Below are 23064 nucleotides of genomic sequence, written 5' to 3'. Positions count from 1 at the left end.
CTGTTGTTAGGCTGTTTTTAAGGCTCAATATATGTCTGGTGGTAACTCTGCAGCAGTAAAATAGTAAAACCGTGAATAATTCATATACAGTAAGTGTCTTGGTTTAATGCTTAATCTGAAAATATTAGCTTTCTTAGCATACATAAAAATATGCCTGGGAGGGAAATGACTGTATTTATGCAGCTTTTCAGAGCGAGAGTCACATGATTACACCAAGATGTCTCAGATTAAAGAGTTTTCTTTGAGAGTTTTGACACAAGTCCAAACATCTTTCCCTACTGACAATTGTGGCCTATTTCCCTTTCAACACATTAGACTGGATGGTGTCTGGTTAAATTGTGCAGAAGTGCGTGGACATCACAGCGCCGCCTGTGCGTAAAAATTAAGAGGAAAAAAAAACTGGGTAATGTATTTATTAGCACGTCCTGTCGGGCGTGGCAGCCAGGCTGGTCTGCCGGGGGGGCTATAGCCGTAGTCTGCTCCGGGGCTGCTGGATGCTCCATGATGGATGAGGAGTGACAGATCGGGGTTAGCCGCCAGGGGAGTCCATTTTCTTCCAGCGCACGGTCCTACCCGAGGAGAAAAGCGAAGGAGGAGACGCAGGAGAAGGGGAAGGGGAGAAGCGACCGATTTCCACTCCTCCTCTCTGACTCTCTCTCTCTCCTCTCTACTCCTGAGCATCTCATCCTACTGGGCTTTACCCGGACTGCACCGCATTGACGCTGCTGCTGCTGCTGCTGCTGCTGCTGCTGCCGACCCAACCCAATCAACTAACGCACGCAGAGAATTTGAGGATTTGATTCTTGCAACCTGGATGCTGTGCAGATCGTGGACGTGCAACTGTTCTCTCTGTGTGCCTGCTTCTCTTCTCTGCATCCGGATTCGCTGTCCTGCTCGGTAATGTCAAGACTTTGAAAAAGGGGAGTGACGGAAGAGGAAGGTTTTTGGAGATCATTGCAGCTGCGGCGCGCACAGTGCACAAGGAGAGACGCTGGGAGGTTTCCTACAAGTTTGCACAGCTCACATCACGAATGGAGCGATTTTACTGAAGCCCTGCGCTCCTTCTTTGAGCTCTTTCCAACATGGGTGTTGACTGAATGGAAGAGTATCCCCCGCGCTGCCACTGAGGTCTGAGGATGCACTGGTGAGGATTTAAAAAAAACCTGCGCTCGATCATTTTCTTTTTTTCTTTTTTTTTTTTTTGGACCATGCAGATTCTGCCGCCCAGGACGTTGTTTGTGTTACTGGCCCATGCACATGTGTTGTTATCTCTGAGAAATTATGGGGAAGTTCGGACTAACAGCAGCTCGTACTCTGGCAGGACTTTCCATGGGTCGCTCCGGGAGAGTCACCAAAGCAGAGCCCGGGATCGTGCGCTCTCGCCCGGGCACGCCACAGGTGCGTCCTCGGCGGAGCTCCAGGCGATTATCAGAGGGACCCTTAACTCCACTCACCCCTGGAAGAGGGTAATTGCGGGAGAAATGAGGCGAGTTGGACACAAGCGCGACTATAATAGGACTGTGACACCCATGGAGGATCCCAACGCCGCCTCGCACTGGGAGCCGACGCGCCACCATAATAAGAGGATAAAGTTGAATGGCGCTCTCAGTAGTACGGGGACGCCAGCAGGTGGACACTACAATGCGGCTAAGCCTTCCTCAATGGGCCGGGGAGACGGAGGAGGGGGGATAGAGGAGGGCGACAGGCACAAGAGAGGCACAAAAGACGAGCAGAAGAAAGGCTGGAAGAGGGGGAGAAACCGGCCCAACAAAAGCCCCGTGGTTTTGGCGTCGCCGTGGGAACCCATCCCCAAACCGGTGGCGCTCACTTCCACCGACCTGCCCTTTGACCTCTTCACCAGGAAGCCCGAGTTCTTCACTTTCAGGGAGGAGAACCCGTGGGACGCAACGCCGATCACCCCACCCAGCTCGCAGGACTTCGGGAACGAGATCAAGAACCCGTTCTACCCGGTGACGAGCGAGACTTACGGCGCGTACGCGATCACGTGCGTCTCCGGGGTGATTTTCCTGGTGGGCATCGCGGGCAACATCGCCATCCTGTGCATCGTGTGCCAGAACTACTACATGAAGAGCATCTCCAACTCTCTGCTGGCCAATCTGGCCGTGTGGGATTTTGTGCTCATCTTCTTCTGCCTGCCTATGGTGGTTTTCCACGAACTCACCAAGTCCTGGCTGCTGGGAGAGTTTACCTGCAAAGTGGTGCCCTATGTGGAGGTAATTCTACACTGCTGTTGCCCTACATGCCTTCTGCTGTGATAATAGATGGTGACTGGGCTCAATCGGTATCATTTAACACACAACACACCTCTAGAGTGACAACAGAAATGTCATACTTGAGGCTTTGACGGGAAGGTTTTACTCTCCTGAGTTTCAGTTTTAAATCCCTGTCAGGCCTGCAAGTGCTCAGGATGTCACCTCAGCCAATAACAAGGCAACACTGTTTGTCACTCCTACACCTGCTGCAACCAGAGTCTCACCTTGCCCCGCAGGCATAAAACACAGATACACAAATACACACCAGGACGTTTGACAATCCCCCATTCACTCCGACTTACACACCACACAGCTTCTCCTGTTGCTTTCATTATACTTGAGGTATTTGCAGACATGCATGCGCACCCACTCCCCCTCTGTTTGTCTCTAACACATCAGAGCAGTAGCGGGATGCTAGACAGGCGGTTCTCCCTTTGTGCGCTCGTTGCAGTTACACCAGATTTACCCACACGGTCTTTTGTGTGGAACAGGTTTCCAGCTCAGGGGTCTTTAGCTTGTTTTGCATGGCTGCTGTCACAACTTAGCCCAAGGTGGGATAAAGAGAGTAGATGACAAATCTGTAGAAAGATGTTTGAGCTGACAGCAGTAGTGATCCGGGTGGAGTCAGAGATTTTGGAGTGATATGTTGTTTGTTGTTGCCAAAGAAGAAAGCAAAGGGAGAGAATGTGACCTTATCCAGCTTGCATATCCAGGCACTGAGCCAGAACAGGTGACTAGAAGTGAACTTGGACTCCACCCTGCAGAGCCTGAACACGGGGAGGGATGATACATGCTGGAGTGATAGTATGAGCAGCTGAACTGGATGCCGTTATCCTCAGGTTGCCTTCATGAAGGGTTTGCTTTGCATTTTGATTTGATTTCTCCTTCAGGATTATGAGCTTCGATGCAAAAGACATTTAAAATCCCATTCAGTTGTTGATTAAACCCCTAAAAATCCATCTCTGTGTATTAAAGTTACATTTTAAGAATGTTTTCCATAAAAATAGCTTGGAAATAACTCTACACCTTTGCTTCCTCTAGAGCGGAGGTCTCAAACTCATTTCAGTTCAGGGGCCACATTCAGCCCAATTTGTCCCAAGTGGGCCGGACCAGTAAAATCACAGCATGATAACCTATAAATAACCACTTTGTTTTAGTGCAAGAAAGTGCATTCTGACAAAAAAAACCAACAAAAACAAGACAAAATATTACAAAAATGAGACACAAAATGACAAAAATGAGACAAACGACACAAAACTAAACAAAAAATTAGACAAAAAAGTTACAAAGAAACAAAAAATGGACAAACAAGACAAAAAAGACCAAAAAAAGACAGAAAATGACAAAAAAAACACGTGAGACAAAAAGGAAACACAACATGACAAAAACGTGACACAAATGACAAAAATCAGACCAAAAAACATAAAAAAACTATTTGAAAAAGACAATATTGCTAAAAGGAGACACAAAATGACAGAAGAACAATGAGCAATCTAGAATTTCACTTTATGATCAAAACAACTTGTCATGGTCTAGAAATTATTTTAAATTTATAGTTTTACAAATTTACAAGTTGCAGTTAATGTCTTCTCTGTAATTTCTACACTTTGCAAAGTCGTCTCGTGAGCCGGATCGGACCCTCTGGAGGGACGGTTTTGGCCCGCAGGCCACATGTTTGACACCCCTGCTCTAGAGTCTCTCCACCCACATCTCTTCACTCGCTGCAGCTCAAGTACACCAGCTCACCTTTAATTCACCTCAAACACTGTAAAACTACTCTACACTGCACAATGGCAAGTTGTAAAACTGCAGTTAGAAAGTGAACCCAAAGAAGAATAATGATCCAGAAAACCCAACTCTGCAAGACTAGCTCCTTTTGTTTGTTACATATGAACCATCAGTAGTCCTAATCTGTGTTCTTGTTATTGGTATGCTCCAGTTACAAGGTGGAACGTATTCCCTTGCTTCTGATTTGCCTTCCAGCATGTAAAAAAACCACCATCTGGACATGTTACCTGGATTTTCACCAGAGGGTGTCTTTAAAAACACCTCCATGGGCAGACATGCACCAATCTCTAGAGCTATGTGATAGAAGTTTGTCATTTCAGTGTGAAATAGGCTTCTAAATCCACAGCCAAACAATGCTTTTCTCTGGTCTTTTGAAACGCAGGCGTGCAGCCTCTCGGGTAAAGAATGATGCCACAGATGACAGCGATATAGAAAGAGAAAGTTGGGGTCAGGACCTGCCAGTCGGCTCTGGGAGATACAGCTGGAGTGAATGTTGTTTGTTTGTCGGAGTGAGAGTTCTAAAGCCCCACTGAATGTTTCATAAGCATGCAGCTACTATTCCCAATCCTTAATTATAGAGATTATATTTTGCATTCATTGGCCACATATATTACGCAACATACAGTATAATAATGGGCTTTCATTTGCTATTGCTGTGCTGTTGTTGTTGCAAACACCTTGCAAGTCTGTGTGCTTTAATTATTGGGGGATCAGAGAGAAACAGGCCTCCTCCCTGTGTTATTGCATACGAGCTACCCAAGGACCACAGGATATTATTTAATAACCCGACTAACACACTTCCAGGGCACAGACCAGTTGGCTATTTTTAATACGGAGCGCTGTCTGTGTGTGTTTACTGTTTCATGTGAGGATGCATTTTACAGCACATATCTATCAGGACATGTGCACAGGGTCCTGTTTGTGTTAGTAGTGCTCTGTGTAGTGTGTGTGTGTGTGTGTGTGTGTGTGTGTGTGTGCGTGCATGTGTCAAAACGGGCCGTGAGTAATGCAGCCGGGGGCTCGACTCTCCCTGTGGAACATTCAGGATAACACACACACACACACACACACACACACACACACACACACACACACACACACACACACACACACACACACACACACACACACACACACACACACACACACACACACACACACACACACACACACACACACACACACACACTTTCACTCAGACATGAAACCCGACTTCAGGTGTGCACGTGAGCTCAAAGAGGAGCGTCCCGTGGTGCTGCCTTCAGTAAACCGTGTTTTATTCAGTGTTTAGTGGAGTGTGGAATTCTCTAAACCTCAAAGAGAAAGCAAGTTTTGGTGTGAGACGTGAGCAAACGCAGCGGGGAAATTGTAAGAACGCTGCACAAAATAAAAATGTAGGCGACTGCCAGCCTGCATTATTTCAGATATGCTCCCGTTTTCATGGTGCTGTTAACTTTCAGACGACCCCTCCTGGCGGCGATCCACGGAGCAGCAAATTCAGGCAAAACTAATGGGCAATAATTGGGTTTTTGCACCTGGCAGTTGATTAGAGTAAAACTTGAAGCCAGATTAAAATAACAAATAAGTAGTGCAGTAAGCGTTTTATAAACCAGAGGGGGAATTGAGTCATTTGTCAAGGTTCATTCAAAACTGCGCTGCTGTAACGCGGTGATTTTAAAAACTTGTTGTCTCATTAACCCTGAATAAGGAGACGCTTATGAGTCGTTATCTGAAAAAGCAACTACATGATCTGAGATCTAACAGAAGCAATAATTGTTTGTGCATCTGTGCCAAGTAACCGTGCATTGCTTTTTATTCTTAGCACATAACAGCTGTTTGCAAGATTCTAATGATGATGCTACTAAGTGAGATGTCTGATGTGTTAATGCATGTAGAAAATGTTTCAGTGTGGCTGTATATGTACATGAACAAAGTTGGAACCCTGCATTCACAGTCATTTAGTCTGCTCAACACCCTGATGATCACTATTAGACAGACATGGCTGTTTTCACACTTCTTCAGTTAACTGGCAATCATCATCTTGGTACATATATAGATAGTAGTCTCTAAAGTTGCAGTCTTGCTAGTGTTAGATGGCAGTTCCAATAAGCGTGCAGCCATATATCATGTGCTGTGTGATTTGAGTCATTATGGTTGGCTTGGATTCATAGTGTATCTGCTAAAATTGGGTTTTTTTGTTTTGGTTTTTTTTGGCAATAGAGTACAACTGTAATGATTTCATGGGACGTTACTTTTAGAAATCAAAATGCTACTGTTTACACTTTTTAAGGTGCTCCTTTTTGCAAATTAAGCCTCACATGTTCCCAGAATGTGCCTTCCAGTTTCAAGCAAAAAATACTGTAAAGATGGTTAATTTTACCATGACTATATAACTCTTTTGAAACTGGCTGTTACAGTATCTCATCCCATTTCAGGAAGAAAACTCTCTCTGTGCCAGTGATTGACAGCGCAGAGCAAAAGAGTTGACAACAATGTAGCAAACACTGACATTAATGAGCATGCGAGACCAGAAATTTGTGGTGATTCTAAGTTTCTTTTTGAGTGATCAGGTACATGGAAATGTTGTGGAATTCACAGCACAGCTGTTGTTTTGATCTTGTTTGAGTTTGTCAGATGAAGCTGCGGTTATAAACTCAGTACTAAAGTGTTGCAGAGCAGCAGATTGGAAATGGCTCCTAAGTGACTGTGAACATGGAGTCTTAATTGACATTTTAGTCACTATTTCTTATTTGTTCTTTTTTTTTTTTTTTTTAGAAAATGTGTTTTACTGGGAATTTGACTATTAAAATGAGAGCAGGAGAGAAACAAACAAATGTAAACACCAACTGAGTTTAGGTTGCAGTGAAGGACAATACACAACATAAAAACACAGTAACTCGCCCACTAAATGTTAACTGGTTTCAAATTGAGCCTGAAGTTTGCACCATTTCTGAATGTCCCCCTGATATTACAGTTTCCACAGAACTCTGTAAGATCTAAGATAATGGAACCATTAGCCAGATTGGCACCACAATGTGCTAACACTGCGGAAGTGTGTTCTTTTTCTTTGAAGCATCAGAATATTCTGACTTATGCTTGGAAGGCATAATGAAGGGCAAAAACTTATCGAATGTAGCACAATCCAAGGTGGCGTACAACCGGAGAATGTAAACAAAGCTGTCTTCTAGTGCTGTGTGACGACGTATTCATCCGCTCCACTCATCAACTAGTTCCATGTAACCAGTTCAGATGTAACGACGAAACGCTGCAGGTAGAGGACGTCATAAACCGAGGACCCCCTGTAAGCCACTGGATCTTGGGGGCCTTCTGATGCTGGGAGTGCATGAGGACTCCCGCGTTCACTCTTGTAGTGAAAACAACAGAACATCTGATGGGTTTGCTCATTGCTGAGACATTTTTGAGTTAGCAGAAGCAAGAAGTCTTGAAGTAAAGAAAACAGTTGGACAGTGAGGCAGCTGCTGTTTTAGAATGGCTTAGCTCACAAGCAGCAGACAGTGAGGAGTCAGGATTATATATTCAATAGAGTTTGACTTGGATTACAATTGGTTCATTAGTTGAAACGTTTCAGTAAGATTCTGACTGGCCTGTAAAGCTGGGAGGCTGTCTAGTCACGATGGGGTTTGAGGAATAACAGAAGTAAATATCTTCATATCTTAACAGGCTTTACTTCAACCCTCCCAGTTTATAACAACCACAAAACACAATAAAAATTGATTTCCACTGTATGGGACCTCTTAGTGTTATTATTACAAAACTTGCTCAGCGAGGCTACAACGATGTAATGAAACGGCTGAAACTCCAAGTAAGATCTATTCAAATTCCCTCCTTTTACCATGTTATAGTGAGTTTCTAACAATCTATAGGGTCAATGGCATCCTTGAGCTTGTGTGTCATGCATCAGGCCTCCACTGTGTGTGTGCTGTACAATGCCCTGCAGTCACAAACTGTAGGCTGTCTCTGCTATGGTACGGTGGGCTTGGGGAAGGCAGAAAGAGAGAGAAACAGACTATTGAAGCAGAGCAGGAAAGAGACTGAGGAAAGCGAGAGAGCTATAGATTGGCACAAAGAATGAGGAAAGAGAGAGAACAGGGCTGCAATGCAACCGCAGAGGTAGACGGTGTATAGTGCTGAAATTGGTGGTAATGGCAGGACATACATCAGCCTGACACGTTCACATTCACTGTTCCGGCACACACAGACACACACTCTCAAGTAACTAAATCAGAATCACAAATTCGGTTGCTGTGTCCAGGAATATGAGGCCATTTCGCCGGACCAGAGGAGCCCAGATGCAATTACGGTTTTCAATCTGGTGTTTCTGTGTTCCAAAATGATAACTTCCCCAATGACCCGACGTAATTACCATCACGGAGCCTCTATGCGAAGGACTGGAGATGCTGCACCTTCAGCTGTGAAGGAAAATATGCAGGAATATGTGCAGCCATCCTTGCGTCTCTTTGTCATACTATCTCACTAACTATCTAGCTTTTACACACACACACACACACACACACACACACACATGTACAAAGTCAGCAGGGTGTGCTGATCCTCCAGATGGGTGGGATGGCCTTCCCTCTACTGATCACTGCCTGCGGCTCTTCTCCCCCTCTCACCCCCTTCTCTCACCCCTTCTCCCTCTCTCTGTGCATCAGCTATCTGTGATTAGAAGCAAGCCTCAGGGGGAAGACACACTCACACACATATATGAAAGCATTCAGGCACAGACACAATTGTCCTTATACACAGTTGCAGATTAAGTACACAAACACACTAGATCTCGTGCCCTCTCCCTTCTCAGCCTGCCTATTAGCCACGTGAATGGCGGCTAATTGAAATATATGTAAATTATTCAGAGTATGTAATTAGCAGCTCTACATTATGCATGATGGTGAGTCCATTCAGTCGGCTCTTTGTCCATGGATGAGTAGATATGGTGTTTTGTATGTTGAGATCACACAACACAACGCAGCGAAGATTGGGGTTGCTGTTGGATGCAATTAAGCAAACTGATAATTATCCATGTAAATATGAAATATTCATCAGATGATTAGCATTGTGAGTTTAGGTGGGGAGATGGAAAAGATACCGGATTCAGATCAGCCAGCAGAGAATAATATGAAAGCTGCTGTTTTGTGTTGCCTCCAGCGTAACACTTCCAGGCAGGAATCAATGACCTGGAACGGGACTCTTCCAGCAGCCACTGTACACTCAGAGCCAAATGAATTTTTTAATGTCCGGGGGAAATCTGCCACAGGTCAGGATATAATTTAATGGAAGAGAAATTTATTGTCTGGAAACTGCCTCAGACACGTTGGGAAAGACTGAGGCAGAAAGCGATGAATAACAGCATTGTTGCTATTAATTTAATTAAAGAAATGAAAGGAGCACTTATTGTACTTACTTGTGAATTCTATGGATCTTTGTGAATGTACATATGAGAATAGTATTGATTTTCTCATCTAAGGCAAGAAGAAGAATCAATGCTTTGTCAGAATGTCCAATTATTCCTTTAAAATCCATCTGCTTTTTAATAGACAGCAGAAATTGTAGCAGTCACGTGAGCAAAACTCACTACTTATGCCGTTTGATAATAACTAAAACCATCTCCATGACAACTGAGCAACTCCAGCTCCACTGAGTTAGATCACGAGATGTAGTTGAAAGCTTTGAACAGAAGTGGTGTGTGTGTTCAGAGCGTTTTTATCAGGTGAGAGCGGAAAAGAAAACAATACAGTACACCATATACTGTACCAAAGAGATAGGAAGCCATGGCCTTTCGAAGTTTTATCAAACTCATCTTAGTTCAGGGGCCACATTCAGCCCAATTTGATCTCAAGTGGACCAGACCAGTAAAATCACAGCATAATAACCTATAAATAACCACAACTCCAAATTTTTCACTTTGTTTTAGTGCAAAAAAGTACATTCTGAAAATGTTTGCATTAAAGGAATTATCTTTTTTGCAAAACATTATGAACATCCTCAAATTTCTTAAGAAAAATAAATTCAATTTCAGCAACATTATGCCTCAGTTTATCATTTACACATTTCAACCTTCAGATCACAAAGTGTCTACAAAGAACAAAACATTTAGTCATCTGTATCTTTAGTATCTGGAACTGAATGATGTAGTATTTTACTTAAAAAAGGTAAAAAAAAACATATTACAAAATATTACAAAAATGAGACACAAAACGACAAAAGCGAGAAACAAAATGACAAAAAATGAGACAAATGACTTGAAACAAAACAGAAAAGAGACAAAGAATTTGACAAAAAAGTTACAAAGCGACAAAAAAATGGACAAACGACAAAAACGAGACAAAAAAAATCACAAAAGCGTGAAACAAAACGCCAAAAACGATACACAAACAATGAATAAAGCAAAACACAAAATGACAAAAATGAGACAAAAAACACAAGTGAGACCAGAAGGAAACACAGAACGACAAAAACAAGAAAGAAAAGGGCAAAAACGTGAGACAAGCAACAAAAGTCAGACAAAAAAAAACTTTAAAAAAACAACAAAAACAGGGCAAAATCTTACAAAAATGACACACAGAATGACAAAATTTATTTTATGATCAACACAACTTGTCATAGTCTAGTAATAATTTTAAATGTATAGTTTTACAAATCGCAGGTAATGTCTTCTCTGTAATTTTTACACTTTACAAAGTCGTCCAGCGGGCCAGATTGGACCCTCTGGGTGGCCGCTTTTGGCCTGCGGGCCGCATGTTTGGCACCCTTGCTTTAATATGAGTAGACAGGAATCTTTCACCTCACAAGAATAGATTCAGTCTATCTGTCATAACCCCACACACACAAACACGCTCATATATGCACCGAGCAGAAATGTCAATAATTCTGCATAAATATGGACACTTGCAGACACACACGGCTCTGCGTTCTCGCCCTCATCGCTCCTCCGTCTCTGTTGGACATGCAGCCCGGCTGATGGATGGTGGCTGTCAGCGTCTGGGTCCCTCTGGTTAGAGTTGTGGTCTGCTGGAGCCTACACTGGGTCACGCACTCAGCCTGGATGGAAATCAGCACTGCAGCCGGAACAACCCTTTGTCTCCCCGCTTCTTCACTATGAGACTCGCGTGTACGTGCTGGGTTGTGTTGACGCGTTGTTGTGGTGCGACATTAGCCCATTCGTCACCTGATAACACCCATTAACCCCCCGACAGTGTCTGCAGTCACAGTATGGCCGCACATGCTCCACCGGTCCTTGTTAAGGTCCAATTAATAATGCAGGCCTTTGTGCCACCGGCTCGCAGGACCTTTAATCAGCAAGTTAATGGGCCGTTATTAGAAACAGCACCGGGGGAAAATGTCTTTCTCACCTGCTGCACAGATAGACTGCCAGGATTTGAAAAACGTGTTGTGGATGAAAGGCCTTTTTGTGGGGTTTTTTTGAGTTCTTGAAGTCCAAGGTTAGGAAGAAAGAGATGATATAAAGCAGGACAACGGCTGCACATTGTCAGTTCATGACACTTTACCTGGTAGCATAAGGAAGTCAAAGGAAATAGTACAAAAACAACAATGAATGAATGCTTTACATACTGAGAATATGTAAAGCATTGGAAATGAAGGCTTTACATTCATTGATATTAAGAAATTAATGCTTTACATATTGAGAATTCTGTATATTTGGATAAAAAAGATTCAAAACACTCTTATGTCAGTTAGCTTAGCTTAGCATATCATATCAACTGGAAACGGGAAACAGCTATATGTAAAAAACTGCATTTGAAAGCAACAAGTTAGGATTTTAAAAGGGGTCATGTGGAAATTATTTCTTAAAGCTTGTTGTTTTTGAACATATTAAACAGACATATAACGCGCTAATGCGTGAGCTCTGGCTAGCTGCTTCTCCCTATGTCTAGCCTTTGAGCTAAGCTAACCTGCCACTGGCTTTATTTTGGAATTTATAGAGCACAAATGAGAGTCGGATCAATCTTCCCATGTACCTCCTGGAAATAAAGTAAATATACATGAAGCTTTCTATTCAGTGGAGATGAGAGGCCTAGAAACACACAAAAAGCAGGAACTCTGTCCTGTTTACTTTGGGTTTTCCGGGATTCTTGCATTAATGTTTAAAATAAATTGTAAGGTTTTCAGCCCCGAGGCTAACAGGCCTGTTTTCTTGCCTGCAGGTAGAGTGAACATGACAGGGTCAAGGAAGAAATGTCACATTAACATTGTTAATCATTCTGAAGATGTCATGGCTTATTTCACTCCTGCTGTCACTTCGGATCGTCTCTAACTTACTCGTGTTCCTTTTCTATTGTTCTGCTCTCACTCTCTCTCTCTTGATTCTTCCACTCCTTAATTACTTTCTTTTCCATTCTTCTTGTGTTTTTCTGTTTCTCATCCACAAACAAACAGACACACAGCTTCAGCCCCTCCACCCGTCATGACTCTGGGACTCTTTGTCTCATCTCCCCTCTGGTACAAAGCTTGACTTGTTCATCCGGCCCTCGCTTTCCGCCCCTGACACGCTGATCAAAGCCGGGTTTTCTGGTCCTGCATGGCAGCCTTGAAAGCCATTCCAGCCCTGTTGTTCGAGCCATGAAATATTCACCATGTGCAAGCACCTGTCCATGTGTACCGGAGGGGTGTTTGTGTATGTCAGAAGTGGGTCACATGTAGGGTTTGATATGAGGCTTCATTAACTATTAAAAAAAAGGACCTTGTTTTCAAAGGGTGCAGGGCCAGTCGACGTGGCCAGATGAAGGCATTTTAATTGCAAATGCTGGTGATATAATACTGTATCTATTTCTAATCCGAAGCTGTCAAAAACACCTCGACATTCTGCAATAAAATGCGACAAACTGTGCCGAACATGCAGCCTTACAGTGTGTACACAGCAGAGTGCTGTGGCGCAGTAGCAGACAGCAATTTCACTGAGTGGTATCTACACTGATGGATGAGTCAGAGCATGAAGTGAGAGGAGTTTTGGGTGTCTCTACTCCAGCAACATGTGTCGGCTTGGCTTTTTTGTTTGTATTTTGGAGAGACTGTTAAAGTTGTACTTAACTCTTTGAACCACAAAACATGTCAGCAGGTTTGAAAAGCACGTTGTCTTAAAAAGTGCTAAAATTGCACCATTTGTCAGAGCCAGAAACTGTAGAAACAGTCAGTCAGTGGATATTTCTGATGGTATTTGAACGACCCATCTGTGACATGCTGTTCCGTCGGGTAACTTAACCAAATTTGACCTTAAAATCACTTTATTCTCCATGTGTCATTTGAAAATTTGCCTGGAATAAAGTCTACGACTGTTGCCCGACCGATATGGATTTTTTGAGGCCGATGCCGATTCCAATATTTGGCAGAAAAAAATTCTGATTACCGATTAATCGGCCGATTAACTTAAAAAAATATATGATGAATAAAATAACTCCCTTAACATTTAACTTCTTTAATGCTTACAACAACAAAGATATGAATTACAGGCAGAACATTTTAGTGTTTCACAATACTTTGTCCTTTAGTATTTGTTTAACTTTACAACAGAGGAATATTCAAGGACAAAAACATGCAACAAAGCATTAAATCTCTGGGAAATATAATCTTAAAAAATAAGTTAATCTGTAAATGAGTTATGAAACACATCTTGTCTTGTACTTCTTGTTGCTGCAAATTAGAGGCAGGTTATATATTTATGCTGTATATAAGCAACATAATGAGTGAAGTAATATATAAACAAATCAAAAAGACAAATGTAAATTTTGCAATTTCTTGTGGTATAATTTATGACATAATTGTGTTATAGTGCACAGAAGACATTTTTGAAGTCTCTTAACTTCTAACCATGGTTGTGGTGTTTCCATAGAGGTGCAGGATTTTATATTGTGGTGAAAAAAGAGCTCACAGTGAGTAAAAATGTCTTAAGAGCAACAAACGCCTGGGGTTCAGCGAGTTAAACCTAAGTGCCGTAAAAACTCCAGGCTCATCTCTCCACGGATATTATGCAAAACACACAAGAGCGCGGAACAAAAATCTACAGTGCTAACTGTAAGGTTGCATGTGCCGAGTGCAGTGACCTTTTGATGCCCGCCCAAATCACAGAACAGATTAATCCGGCCAGAGTTTGAATAAACCACTTACAGAAAGGAGCTGGGCTGAACAACACTTAATGCTAAATAATGACTGACTATTGTTCTGCTCTGGCTCCATTTTAATACAGTCCACTACAATTACAGTTACAGTATTATGGCGTGACAGCAGGTAATTAACCCTCGCTGATCCAAAATGCAGCCACATTGATCACAGTTACTGTTCAGTTGCTGGAGGCTGTGGGTGGTTTGTCTACCCCAGTTATCCCTCGCAGTTCCATATGGTCGCCCTTCATTAGCCTGGTTAGGACCTCCATGTGAATCAGGGTCAGTGTGTGTCCCTGTGTGTGTGTGTGTGTGTGTGTGTGCGTGCCAGGCCGACATACAAAGAGCATCTTTAAGTGTGTGTACATCTATATCTGTCCAGGAAGTATGTGTTTACAGCACTAAAGCCATGGCTCACTGGGGCCATCTGGGATGCTGGCTGTTGTAATTAAATTTGATATGAAGGGAGGAAAGGAAGGAGGGGTGAATGAAGAGAGAACAGAGGGTGAGGAGAGGGGAAGGATGTGGGGAGATGAGCAGGAGGAAGAAATGGCAAGCGAGGTGAGACAGGATGGAGGATGGGAGGGATCGGTGCAGATTTGGTTCATGTCAGGACAGAAGTGCAGACAGGCGCTCTCTCCAGCTGCAGAGGAATATTTTCGCAGGGTACCCACTCTGCCAAAATGATGGTTAATCCAACAGATGCTTTCAGATGCTCGGGAAATTTGCACGCTCTGACAATTTGTAGACGTTTTATATCGAGAACGAGGAGGCAATGCCAGGTAATTAGCTGCAACGTGAAGACTGTGAGTGAGAAATTAAGAGGACAATAGTGGGACATTTAGGAAGTCTGTTAATTGGTAGAGCTGCCGTCGAATAGAAGGTGTGTAAATACATTTGAATGAGTGAATGCGGTGACAACTGCTTTAAATACACCCTCTCACTTTGTGTGGTTTCACTCTGTCTTCCTCACACACACATTCAGGGATACTACTGAGTGGTAATGGCAGCTTAGAGCCTTCCACTGTGCTTCTGTTGCTCCATTGCTCATAATTGCACCAGTGTCCAGCGGCCAACACCATTACTGTTTGTCCTGCTGTTTACGTGTTCTCCACTGGCGGACTTGACAGCTGCTAGAAAGGCATTTGTTTGTTTGTGATGCAGAAGAATCTACTTGTTTTCTTTTACTCGCAGCCTTTAAAATTGTCAAAGATAATAACACTTTCTATATGCGAGATAATTTTGTGATTCATTGATAGCCTGACAGTCCTGATCATAACTTCGGAAAGAGCAGGACTGGAATTGCATGCAAATCAGCCCATCTGCCCATTGGAATGATTGTCGATTATCATGTTTACAAAACTGCTGCTAGCTCAAGCTCTCAGCACTTTTCCTCCATTATTCTTCTCTACAAATTGTGTTGCTGATGCACTGAGTTTCCAGATATGAAAAGCGCTCTTGAGGAAACTCGGTCTCCGCAAAATGAATAAACTGCATTCTCAATTACATTTTGGGAAAAGCATTTGTTCAGCTGGATTCCGTCAACTACGTCTCTCATCAACACCTTTGACATTTATTTATTTACAGCAGACTGATCACATATTAGATGGGGTGGGACTAGTTACCCTGGTAACCCAGAAAATGGTAAAGCTTCAAAGATGATGTTAAAAGGTCATATTTTTACCCAGACTGTGACTTACTTAACCAAACTTCTATCATGTTGTTATACTGTGAACATGGTAACCAAAGTGACATTTTCTTAAACCCGACCACGTAATCTTGGTACCTAAACCGAGTCAAAAAGCAACAAAAGAAACAAGTGAAAACGAAGCATATGTCTATGTATAAAGCCCTACATAGGACACGTGTTGGTCTCTAGGGTGAAAGTCCTTCACCAACTTATGCCTTCATCCTAACCTGTTTCTCCTTTTGTGGACTTTGTGGCTCTTTCAAATTGGAAGCTTTTCCAACAGTGAGAGAAAAATATGTTTCAATATGTCAATGAGAATGCAGTTTACTTGTATAAAAAATAAATTCTATGGAGACAGGGTTGCTTGAGGCAACACGATTCAATCAAGTAAAGCCTCCAAGCCACCAAGACGAATGCCTCTACATACAGTGTACACTGACTAAAATGACCCAAATCCAGAAGAATGACAGTGATGAATTTCTCTTTGTGTGTTTTCTCAGGTGGCCTCGCTGGGTGTCACCACCTTCACCCTGTGCGCTCTGTGCATCGACCGATTCCGTGCAGCCACCAACGTCCAGATGTACTACGAGATGATCGAGAACTGCACGTCTACTACCGCCAAGCTGGCAGTCATCTGGATCGGTGCCCTCCTCCTGGCCCTGCCGGAGCTTCTTATCCGACAGCTTGTTGCAGAGGACACGGGCATCCCGGACGAGCCCCCCGTTGAACGCTGCATTATCAGGATATCCACCTCGCTTCCTGACATGCTCTACGTGCTGGGCCTGACGTACGAGGGCGCTCGGCTGTGGTGGTGCTTTGGCTGCTACTTTTGCCTCCCCACCCTGTTCACCATCGGCTGCTCACTGGTGACGGCGCGTAAGATCCGGCGTGCGGAGCAGGCCAGCGTGCGCAGCAACAAGAAGCAGATCCGGTTGGAGAGCCAGATGAACTGCACCGTCGTGGCGCTGGCGATAGTCTACGGTGCATGCGTGGTCCCCGAGAACATCTGCAACATAGTTTCGGCCTATATGGCGGCTGGTGTTCCTGAACACACCATGTCCGTCCTCCACCTTCTCTCCCAGCTGCTGCTCTTCTGTCGGGCCGCCGTGACGCCGGCGCTGCTGCTGCTCCTGTGTCGGCCCCTGGGCAGGGCCTTCCTGGACTGCTGCTGTTGCTGCTGCTGCTGTAACCACGCTCCTTCCTCGGCGACGGCCAGCGACGATAACGAACACGAGTGCACTACCGAGCTGGAGCTGTCGCCGTTCAGCACCATCCGCAGGGAGCTCAGTAACTACACCCCTGCCGGCTCCAACTGCTAAACTGACATTCCTCATCAGGGAAGGAGAATTCACTAGCCTGCCATCTGCCTGTGGCTAGTGTCTCTCAGACTCGACTAGGAGAGATATGCCTTACCTAGTCCACTCACATTTTTAAATGGGTGCATGAATGAAGGTGGGCACTAAATAATCACTTGTAGCCAGTGGTCCTACATCCTCAACTTTCAACTTTACAGTAAATGCATAACCCTTGTTTTCCAGGACAGCTAACAAAAAGCAAAATCTCCTTTTCACTCATGCCCTGGGGTGCTCTTAAAACAGGGTCAGTACATGTTTTTAGCAATCCTGCCTGAAACCTTTAAAACGTACAAACCTCTCCTCTGTAGGCCTTGTACGCCTAAATATTTTTGGGCATTTGGGATAGCCTCTTAACCTGTGTGATGCCTGGTTCCTCAAAAGAGCCGATGTAAAGAAATTAACCTGATTCTAAAAAGGTAAAGGTAATGATATTAAAACTGGACAATAATTATACAGAATATGTCACAATAAGTGCAGTTTGTCAACGGTTTGTGATGATTCGACTACCTTGACGAACTCTGTTGGCTTAAGGAAGAAATAATCAGTTCCAATCACCTTCCAAATGTGTCACTGTAGAAATTTTGGGGACTAACTAATCATAGCACCTTCCATAATAACTCAGAAACAACATCCAGCTAAAGATGTAGGCTCACACTGCCTATAGACATACAAGACTAAGTTTACAGACTACATCAGCTGTAAATGTGCAGTTCATACAATGGTGCACATGTGGGAATAAGGCTTTTGATAATTAAACTAGCGCAGGGCATCTCAGCGGAAATGGCAGTTTGCGAAAGGAAAACAAAGGAGATTGGTTTGGAGAATCCAAATGTACACAACAATATTTAACACTGTATATTGAAGAATATCCAGTTGACTCAAACATAACTGGGCTGGTCTCAGAGTACAACAACCACGGACACGAGCGGAATTAAAATGTTTGGAATTGAAATCAAATTAGAGGCGAACGAAGCGGAATGGAAAAGAATGAAACACTACAGATTAAATTGAACGGAGTGAACATGAATCGAGTGGACTAACTAATGGAACATAACACCGTGGAATATAATTGAAAGGGATGGACTCAGCATGGACTGGACTGAGGTAAACGTATCTGCACTACACTGTTGTATCATGTTTCGCCTTACACTTTGGGCTGTATATATACTGTACACTTTCTTCGGTGCTCTTATGATGAATGCGCTGTCAACAACAAATCCATGGGTTCCACTTAGAATCACAAGGAATTGAGCTGCGTACTTTGTTTTGGGTCAAGAAGGCAGATCACAGTTGTGTGTGACTCTTGAATACACAAAGGTAAAAGATAAAATCGTTGAAGATTTATTCAAGGTTGTCACACAAACAGCTGAGAGAGAGATCGCCTGAATCTTTGCCTTTATTTAGACTGACAGTGGTTTGACAGAAGTATAGTAGCACTTCATTTTACAGTACAGTAACCACTAGGTCACTGGTAAATACTTTTGCTTTGAAGTAACACTGTACAGTTCAGTAGATGCAATAATAAACTAGTATCCACATTTTATTATAACATTGGTACAGAAATATAATTACTGGTAAGAGGGCAATAAATACCAATCATATACACGATAAATAAATCATCTTATTAACTTATTGTTTTAAAAAGTGCCATGACTGCATATTTACATTGTAAATACTACTTGTAAATATACTAGGAATTATATATTTGTACCAATAATCACTGCAAAGTTTTATTTTTGTAATTTATTTACAGGTTATTTTTTATTTATTTATTTCTGAACTGTAAAACAAAGTGCCACTATTTAATCTAAAGCAAAACCGCAACTGAATCACTGAACCCCTCCTTCAGCCAGTGATCGTCCAATTGCTCTTTAGCAACCGTAACTAGGCACAGCAGGTCTGTCCAGCTTTTAATCACTTCCTGTTCGTGACTTAGCATTTAAACTCAGTTTAGGTTAAAAAAAAATGTCAAACCAAAAACACAAGCTCAGAGGTAGAAGACAGTGTTTACTTTCAGTAGCATATGGTGGAACTGTTAGCATGTCCACCTGATTAGCCTGATAGCTGCAGGGAAGACGCTGTCAGAATTCAAGGTAATTATTCTGAAGGTTAGCGGCTGTGTTCTGCTTATTGGATATTGGATTTATGAAGTTTACACTTCATCAACTCCAGTCATTAGCCATGTTTCCATACTATAAAAAGCTAATTTGAAGCAAACTTTTGAAATGCTGCAAAAAAATGAAGAAATAAATAACTGTGTTTTTGTTTTTTTTAAACGTGAATTGGACTCGTTTCTGTTAACTTCTTTAGAGTGAATAAACTGGTCTGCATAGCGGTGACAGAGTAGAAGAAACTGAGAATAAAACAAACTATGTTGATGCTAACGGATAAAAACCTTGATGAGGAACAAACTAGGAAAAATTTGACCATCTATAAGACAAAAATGGAGAGAAATCTAAAGTAGTTTTTTACACTGAAATAATTCATTGGGTATAGTGGTCATGTTTCGTGCTGTCTGGTGCAAAACGGCAAGGTTAAACCAGGAAATTGAACACGCTGAAAAATAAATAGCATTATTCAGGTCTGAAATTCATCGTAAAAAAAACTTATTATTAAAGCCTTTAACAAATTGAAATATTTTATCTGTATATTGAAGTCCAGCATCACAGTAACTTGGAAGTGACTGCAGGGTAACATGTAGTCTTAATCAGCTGCATTTCAGTCGCTGTTTCATACTTGGTATATCGTCTGAGAACAGAAACAGAAAATATGTGAATGATAACAGCTTTAATGGGAGTTTGGCTGTAATAAGATCCAGTATAAGTGAGCACAAAGAGCAGGAGAGAAGCAATCAGATGTGAAGTCACTCCACAGTGAAAAGCTCCTTTGTGTTTTTGCTGTTCAGGTTTTAGTGCTTGTACTTTCTCAGATTTGGATCTTTGGAAAATTCTACTTCTAAATTGATGGTGCTGCTGTCATTGTTTGAGGCTGAAGTGCTGACTGCATCTGAACAATGACAGGAGCCAAAAAAGTGATGCTAAAGAAAAATATTTGTTATGATGTACTAGAGTAAAAAATATGCCTTGGCTAAAAGTATTGCATTTCCATATACTACAATGGTAATTCCATCGCAGAAGATCTAATGGAATCACATCTTTTGTTACCAGAGATACCATTAATCCATAAAAGCCTTTTCTCATATAGCATTAAAAGGGAAAACATGCAATTTAAAAATGCAGACAAGTATTTAAGCGAAGGAACTGAGCAGGCTAATGTGGATGCAAGTTTCTTTGACTTGAACATGTAGCTTTAGCTTCAATTTTTTAGCATGCAGTCATAAGTTTGTAGTCAGGATTGAAAACTAAGCAGGAAACATTAAAAAGACAGTATTTTTAACCAACCTGTCCTACTGACGTTAGCTTAGTTAGCTAGCTAGCCTTAGCTAATAAAATCTGCTAGCTGCAGTTGGCATTTTAGCCTGCATCATCTGTAGTAGCTGGCTAGAGATGAGAAACTTGCTTTGTCTACCTCTGTCTGAAATGAAAACTCATTTATGAATACATTTAATGGTGAATCTGCCGCCATCATCTCTGCAAACTACATGTATGTATCAGATGGGGAAGATTGACTAGCGTAGCAACAGTAATTAAGGAACGCAGGGCCTAGCAAACAGTCAATTATAAAATGTAAACAGAACCTCTTGACCTCTAATACTCTTTGCAGTTTCATTACTTGAGCTTTTAAGGAGAACCAATGAAATGTTTTTCACAGTGTATAAATTTACAAGTGTATTGTACTGTAAATCTGTTTTCTTAATCCTACTAATCAGACCTGGGTCAAAGCAAGGTTCAAACCACTACGTTACATTTAAGACAGTTGAAATTCTCACATGAAAAAAAAAGAAGTGAATCGCCTAAACACTTAGCATAGAAGGTGTTTTGTGAGCTGTATGTTTTAGAAGTTGTGCCTGACTTCGGAGGATGACCAAAAAAAAAAATAATGCTTTTATTTGTGAAACCTGAATTGATTTGAATATCTAGACTCTAGCTGGTGAACTCGGTGCTGACCCAGGTGTGATGTTCATCGGTATAACTGTATATTGCGATGAATCTTTTGCATATTGATTCTGCACTGCCAAACACCTTCTCTCTGTCTGTCTCTTGTGCTCTTGTGGTGGTAGCACTCTCTCTCTCTCTCTGGGTGTCTCTCTCAGCAATGGAGGTCAGTTTACTTCTAGCTCCATCACTACAGGTAGAAAAATATTCCTGGAAAGCATAAATCAGCCGGCTCTAATGAACCGTTCATGAGCTCCAAGAGATTCGGCCACCTCTGGTTTGTGCTGCCTGCTGTTGTTCGAGTTATTAGAGGGAACAGGCAGCAGCTCTGCAACACAATGCCCTGCAGCCTGTGCGACAACTCTTTTTATTACCATCACTATCAGGGTATTGTGGTCCAATGTGTAAACCTGTCCAGGGATTGTAGCTTTTATGGCCTTGTTCTGGCCCATACGTTAAATCTCTTTCTGCTCTCTGATGGGACTTGTTGTGAACTCGCCTCTAAACCTGATTAATCTTTTTTCTGCATATTTCTGGAAGTATAGCTCATAAGTGGCTCAGTGTGTAGTAACGTGGTTGAAACTATTGATGAAGTGATTCTTGTTAAATCAGTCAGTGAGACGTTTATTCTGAAACTTTGTGAGTATCCTCTTCACTCTGAGCAAAACGTGTCTGTATTTGATACCTGAAAATGTAAGCACACAACCACTATTGTCTCCAAGTCTAGTCACTGGTTTCTAAATAGCTTTTTATATAGCCAAAAAAACTGTCCCTTTGTTTATCAAAGAACTTTATCTTGAAAACTGTATATTAAATTCCTAAATGTACTATTACTGTGGTGTTGATTTATTGTGTGTTTATGGTACTGGATCTCTGCAAAATTACTTCCATAATGAGAGTAAAATCACTAAAAATCCAAGCAATTCTTCCAGTGCGGACAAATTAGAACAACCGTGCCTCATTGCTAAAGAGTTGTTGCCATGGATATAGCTGCTGTTAGAAGGATGCTGCAGTAATTAATTATTGCTTTTCTATCAAATCGGAGACTTTGGAGAGACACAATGGCTATAATCAAAGCAACAGAGGCTGAAAGATCCTCACTTTTAATGTAAACGGGTCAAGCTTCAAAAACACTGAATCCTACAAATCCCATAATGCAGCTAAATAGCTGGAGTTTGATTTTAATGTAGTTTTTTTTTCCACAGATGCTACTTAAAAACCTCTTTTATCACAGTTAAAATGAACAAAATTCAGGTTTGCAGGGTTGCCACAAAATATGAAAACTGATTTCTTGTATCCAGTAGTTAAATTTTACAAAGAAAAATTTGCATATTGATAGTTTTTTTGATAATTGAGGCAGAAAGAGTCAATGTAAGTTCCTAATTAATCTATTTTTGTGGAAAAAACATATAAGGATTGAATTATTAGTCCAAGCTGAGTACTTTATTTGTCTTGCAATGCACACCTGATACTTGAGTTATCACCAAGATTGCTGAAAACTTGCTGAAAAAACATTATAAAACAGCTGTCAACTATGAGATATTCACATTAACTGGGCAAGAAACAAAACAATTAGGCATCCTTGCTTTAAAATTGTGCATCACTAACAAATATCTTCGAAGACATGAACACAAAAAGCAAAAACATGAGATTTATCATTATCAGATGGCACTGCTTTACATGTATTTAATCTGTAACTGACTGCTTTCCCTTGCAGCGAGAGACATTTTTCATTTACTTTTGACTGTAGATGATATCAAAATTCAT

The 23064-nt window shown here is 42.0% G+C and overlaps 1 protein-coding gene across 1 annotated transcript; it reads left to right on the top strand.

The window, feature by feature from the left end:
- Nucleotides 1-472: 472 nt before the first annotated feature.
- On the top strand, nt 473-22124 carry gpr37b (G protein-coupled receptor 37b). The gene is made up of 2 exons (XM_023282948.3): nt 473-2234; nt 16388-22124. Exons 1-2 carry the CDS (start codon nt 1209-1211, stop codon nt 17204-17206), a joined length of 1845 nt encoding a protein of 614 aa, XP_023138716.2. The 5' UTR covers nt 473-1208; the 3' UTR covers nt 17207-22124.
- The last annotated feature ends 940 nt before the right edge of the window (nt 22125-23064 follow it).

The sequence above is a fragment of the Amphiprion ocellaris genome, chromosome 21, assembly GCF_022539595.1.
Source record: "Amphiprion ocellaris isolate individual 3 ecotype Okinawa chromosome 21, ASM2253959v1, whole genome shotgun sequence".
NCBI lineage: Eukaryota > Metazoa > Chordata > Actinopteri > Pomacentridae > Amphiprion > Amphiprion ocellaris.
The sequence above is the reverse complement of the archived record's forward strand: the minus strand, read 5'-3'. Positions and strand labels throughout refer to the sequence as shown.